Source organism: Sphaeroforma arctica (assembly GCF_001186125.1).
Source record: "Sphaeroforma arctica JP610 unplaced genomic scaffold supercont1.2524, whole genome shotgun sequence".
NCBI lineage: Eukaryota > Ichthyosporea > Ichthyophonida > Sphaeroforma > Sphaeroforma arctica.
The window spans coordinates 1-6,058 of NW_014038034.1; the positions used below are offsets into that span (position 1 = coordinate 1).

The 6,058-nt window shown below is 42.4% G+C and overlaps 1 protein-coding gene across 1 annotated transcript; it reads left to right on the plus strand.

The window, feature by feature from the left end:
• The first annotated feature begins 1,574 nt into the window (after nucleotides 1-1,574).
• Nucleotides 1,575-5,660, plus strand: SARC_12713 (hypothetical protein). The gene is made up of 3 exons (XM_014293175.1): nucleotides 1,575-2,044; nucleotides 3,302-4,116; nucleotides 4,604-5,660. The coding sequence occupies exons 1-3, from the start codon at nucleotides 1,730-1,732 to the stop codon at nucleotides 5,340-5,342; spliced, it is 1,869 nt and encodes a 622-aa protein (XP_014148650.1). The 5' UTR covers nucleotides 1,575-1,729; the 3' UTR covers nucleotides 5,343-5,660.
• The last annotated feature ends 398 nt before the right edge of the window (nucleotides 5,661-6,058 follow it).

The following is a 6,058-nucleotide window of genomic DNA, read 5'->3' on the forward strand; positions in this document are numbered from 1 at the left end:
TATATATATATATATATATATATATATATATATATATATATATATATATATATATATATATATATATATATATATATATATATATATATATATATATATATATATATATATATNTATATATATATATATATATATATATAAATATATATATATGTATATGTTTATATACATATATATATATACTCACACACACATATATATAAATATATCAGGTGTTCGTTTCCGCTCTAAAGCTCGTTCAATATTATAAAATCGAAGTGAAGACGAGGATGGTTTTCTGTAGACGTAGCGGTCACCAAGCTGCTCTTCATACAAAGTGATACCAACTACGCCATAACTCTAGAAAAGTTCATTAAAATCAAATCAAATCACAATCAACGTGAAACTACCCTGCCGTTCTCAATGATTGGTATTGCAGAGGAGTGTATTTATTGTAAGCTGAATTGACCGTCAGCGGAGTCATGAAGATAACAGTTGGCGGGCAGCCAATTCGGTTACTTATATATTAAATTTTCAACGCAAACTACTTAAAAATTATTGCAGGATACATACCCTCAAATTAACATCTTCTATTGTATTGCTGAGGTCGTTTCTGAGCTGGACTCCATCCTGCCGTAAAATAGGCGTAGGCGTATGCGCGGTTATACTACCCCAAGAAACAACAAGAACACAGAAGTACATCAAAAGTGAGCAGCTAGGCAGTTTGGTAGTCATGGTTCGTGATTCTGATTTGTAATGAGCTGTTAATTGCTTGTGTATATCAGTGCGCCAGCTGTCCCTCATCTACTAGATGTGCAAATACATGTTATACTAAACTACATATAGTCACATATATTACATACAAACGCATCCACATAAATATTGTGGTATGTACAATTATTATTATTTATTATTCACAAATCAGAGAGTTGAAATGATGAAATAAAAAAGCTTCTTAGGTTTGAAGACCTATAAATAGAATAAAAACCCTAAACCCGGACCTTTTAAAATTTAAATTTAAAGAGGAAATTTCACCAAAGCCAATCACATGCAAGTTGTCGACGTGAGCATTAGTCATTATAGTGACGTATTCTGTTAAAATGTAATTATCCTCGATTTCTATTGGCTACAAACTTTGCAACACCCGTGCTCACAAGTGGCTGTCTGTCGTACGGCATATTATTGGTGTATTATATTATATAACGTCTCCTACTCATTATGTTTTTTTAATATGCTCCCCGAAAACCGAATGCCCCTGTGACTCTGAGAGACTGAGAGGCTGCGACTAAAATAGTCTGGCCTTTGTTAGCGGGGCAGGCAGGTGGGGACAGCCTATGACCCTATGTCCTATGACCTGTGACTGTGAGGCTGTGACCAATGTGTGTGCGTGACGAGCCGTCAAGCTGTGAGTGTGAGAGTGTGAGAGTGTGAGCCTGGCTGTGAGCTTTATTTTTTTTTGAGCACCTTCGGCTTCGGTATTCGGACAAAATCAAAATATTTACACACAACATGAGCTTTGGACCAATTTCGGTTCGATTTAAAAAAGTTGATAAATACAGCCTCATGTATTTAATTAAATACTGTCGACTTTTAAATGCCGAAGTCACAAACAAGGTGTATTTACCAAGAGGATTCATATATATAAGCACAGCAGACTTAGTGATTTTAGCACAAATAATATCTAGCGAACAACATAAAATTTCATACCTTGCAACTTCAACGAAAAACACCTAATACATATATCGACAAGATGAACTACTCAAACAAGATGCGATTCCTCAACCGTGATCTGACGTCTAATCACTTCAAAGCCGTTATCCCGGCACTTCTCTCCAATCTGCCCAAAGATTGGTATGGCACTACATTCAAAAACCACGATCTATTAGGCCGGGGTAAGTTCGGAACTAACTTATCTAACCTCCTGCTAACCAAAGACCACGATGCAATCACATCGGAGGATCTGGGTGCGTTGGGTAATGCCGAGGACTACCTGCGCGTCTCTAGTAATATTTCCACCATTTTGGAGGCGGCCTTGGCTGTGGAGAGAGATCTGGATGTTACCGAGGTTTGTGTTTGTGTCCATGTGGCCTCAGAGTGTTTGATGCTGTGTATTGTCGATGAGCTCACAGACTAAACGTGTGTTCTGCCGTGTGCTTCTGTGTGTTTGAGGGAGCCGTGTGCAACGGCATGGCTTGAGTGCAATGTGTTTATATATTGGGCCGTAGGTGATTGCGTGAGTCCACTACATGTGGGCGGTAGACACAAAATAGAGTTATAATGCAATTTTTACACGCGAGTAAGGCTTTCGTGTGCGCACGTACCTTGTTATGTGGCATTTGCATATGTGTGTATGCATCTTCACCCGCAACACGGGAAGGGGGGGGGGAATGCGACACTATATTTTAGGTTTCTCATAGTTTAATGGGGTCAAATCATCAACCAGCTATATATTTCCGTACGACATATGTATGGGATGGGATGTTGTGTTGCTATCGGAATCCGATTTTCAGCTGCTGTTCGAACTAGTATATGGATAGTTTCAGACCACAAGCTGGTTTATAAATGCGATGATATGTATTGAGTTCGGTGTGGTATTCCTTGTGATGTATGGGATGAGGTACTAATATAGTAATTTGGGGTTTCAGATGCTGTGCTTTCAACCATATTAATAGTTCCAGTCACAAATTGGGTTTTAGGTGCGATATTCTTTATTGAACTCGGTGTACACAAGCCTGGCTAAGAGTTTCACTAACGGATCAATTACAATCTATTCTTTTTATTCGCACATTGCAGCGGTGTTAACAGGTTTATAGTGTAGCATTTTTATAGGATTGTTAATGTAAAAAAGAGATTATATGGTGGTAGAGGTGTGTCTATGTAGGGGAGTCTACAGCCGTGTGTCAGCCTACTATAGTCTAATTATGATTAACCGGAAAGAGATTATATGGTGGTAGAGATGTGTCTATGTAGGGGAGTCTACAGCCGTGTGTCAGCATACTATAGTCTAATTATGATTAACCGGTTAGCCAGACAAGTAGTACCTTTTATACTGTTTCTGCTTAGTATCTTCCGATGCTTTTAGTTTATTCTCTTAAAGTGTCTCCTACAAACTCAATTGCTATATACTCGGGTGCACTGTTGCGTGCATAGGTACACGATGCAGCGTTTATCCGTTGTGATGTAGTGTATAGCTCGATTGACCTCTTAGAACGGGCTGAGCATGACAATTTGCTGCGTGTTTTTCCATGTTTTTATACATACAGTATTATGGATTGATAGTGAATCTGACTCCTTCTTCTTTTTCTTGCCCATCTCTACACAGGTTTTCTCCTTTGGATCAACCACCATGCCCGTCATCGCCGTTCTGCTCACAGCCGCCAAGCCCGTACACATGTATGTTGGCGAAAACGGGGACGCCCCGTTCACATCTACGCAAATGAATACGCTGAAGTTGCTGGGTTGTGATTTGACCGTGCATCAGTCTTTGCCCAGCGAGAGATCGGACACGCGTGTGACTATAACCAATTTACAGGACAGTTCACTAACGGAGAAGGTGGACGGTGTTATCGCGCCTAATGTACTGTACATCATTAATCCCGAAACCATCCTCAGTAATAGCATATTAACAATTAGAAAGCGCATGAGCACCCCTGTCACCACACCCGTAGCCATAGAGATGCTCAGGCAGTACGCAGGCCTGCCAGTTCAAGACAGCCCCAAGCCTACGGGTGAGGAACTGGCTGCCTTCTACGCCCATCTGCAGACTATGTCAGGTACACCCGCGAATGCGAGTGCGAACCCAGCGTGTTTCACAGCGGGGTTGCCGTCTATCGCATCACTGTGGGTGACGCTGGTGGGCCAGGGTGGTGCTGATGTTCTCATGGCCAGTACTGCGTATGGCGGTAGCAGTCAGCTGACTGATCTGTTGTGTGATAAGACTGAGGTGATGACCAAGCACACATATGATATCACGGGGAGCAACGATATAAGCGCTGCTATTCAGGGTGCGCTGACGAAATTGGCCGGGAATGCGCAGAACCTGCATCCCAGGACGGTGTTGTTTGTGGAGATTCCCACGAATCCGGATATGAAGATTCCCGATATGAAAGCCCTGGCCGAGATGCTCACCAAGTACAGGTAAGTTGGGTTGTCCATAACGAATCATGCCCACGTGGTGTGATGTTAGGTTGCCTTTTCGTCGGGAGTGTGTCTTGTGCATTTATTTGTGTAGTCTAGAGCGTGTGTATCCATGGAATAGCCGATGCAACTGTATGTATTCCGGCTAGACTGGCAGGTCGGCGTTTAAATTTCATGGTCAGGATTGTACATATGCTTTTTATGTGTGTGACAGGCGTAACATACTACTGTTCAGTGTACGTGTGTGGCATCTAACGATCTCTCGGCGGCTCCCGCCTTGGGTCTCAACATGTGGTCTCTGTAACTGTACACAAGCTCACGTATAGTTCAGACTCATCTCCTTATGCACACAGTAACACTTATCTGCTTATTCTCGCTATACACTACCGCTTCCTGTACACGGGCCCATCCACCCGTACATGTGATACACCTTGCTTATGCTTATCGACCATGACTCATCAACCTTTTCATATACTATCATCCACAGAGAGGACACACAGAAGGATGTGCTCTTGCTCATGGACACTACCTTCGCACCGGGATCGCGAGTGATGGAACTCATGAGTGCGCACGCTCCCAATCTGACCATGCTGACCTTCATCAGCATGTCCAAGAGTGTGTCACGTGGTCTAACTACAGCCGGAGCCCTGGTCTGTGGGTCGTCCGATGCGTCTGTGGCGTTGCTAGGCAAGGTGAAGGACACCGCACAGATGCTGGATGTGAGTGCTAAGCGTGATCAGATGCGATTCCTGGTGGGTAATCACGAGGGGGTGGAGGCCCGGTGTCAGAAGGCGTACACGAACGCTGTTCTGGCGGGTAACGCGTTGAAGGAAGTGGTCGCTGAAGTTCGGGATGGCTACGAGATGGGTTTGAACTTTGTGACTGAAAAGCAGGCGGCCTTAGGGTTCCATACGAGTACGTTTTCCTTTAACTTACCCGTCGTTAAAAACGGGACGGCCAGTGAGAACGCGGCTTTGGCGCAGAAGTTTACGGATTTGCTGCAACAGCACGACGCGGTATTCAAGCCGTGCGTGAGCTTTGGACAGGACAACGGGTTGGTGTATGCGACGGTGCCTGCGACCAGCACCCAAGGGGCGATCAAAGAGGAGGACAAGGCCAAGCAGGCCGTAGGCGGTGTGCAGCTCTGCAGGCTGAGTTTCCCGCCTACTATAGATATGGAGAAAGTGTGTGGTATCATTAGGGACGCAGTGAGGAACGTGTACTAGAGAGACGTACACGAAGGGACTCGGCGTGAGCTAACGAGGTCTGAAACTTTACAGGAGGTTTGGGGAGTCATTACGGTAGGTTTGACAAGATAGTGATTAGAGCTCAGTTTGAGAAAACTGTACAAGTACTGTGGACGGGGTTTATGGGGTAGTGGTAGACGTGTCTCGAGCCACTCAGATATCTCGGGGGAAATGCACATAATAGGTATAAGAGGATTCACAATTGAGAATACAAAGCCTTGAATAGCTCTATTCCATACGAAATAGGTTGTCAATACATGCATGGCATGAAATAAAGTACTATGTACTATAGAGCGGTCTTGTCCATGAATGTGTAAAAGCATCAAAGATGAAATATAGTAGAGTCAGGCCACTTCAGATTGGTTCAAGTGAGATCGATGATGTGGATGCTATACTAACAGACATCGAAAACTACGGCGTTGCTGCTTTGATAACCGTACGATGTGGGATCGATGATGTCAATGTACACACATAAAAATAAGGATATATATATATATATATATATGTATTTGTATATGTAAATATATTATTATGTATGTATATGTATATATATGTATATGTATATGTATATACATAAATATATTTATTTATACATATATATATATGTATGTATGTATATATATTTATATAAATATATATATATTGATATATATATACATATATATATATATACGCGCACATATATATATGTATAT

Coding starts and splice junctions, on each gene's coding strand:
- SARC_12713 (XM_014293175.1), top strand. CDS start 1,730: ATGAACTACTCAAACAAGATGCGATTCCTCAACCGTGATCTGACGTCT. Junction 2,045..3,301: donor GAGATCTGGATGTTACCGAG/GTTTGTGTTTGT, acceptor ATCTCTACACAG/GTTTTCTCCTTTGGATCAAC. Junction 4,117..4,603: donor GAGATGCTCACCAAGTACAG/GTAAGTTGGGTT, acceptor TATCATCCACAG/AGAGGACACACAGAAGGATG.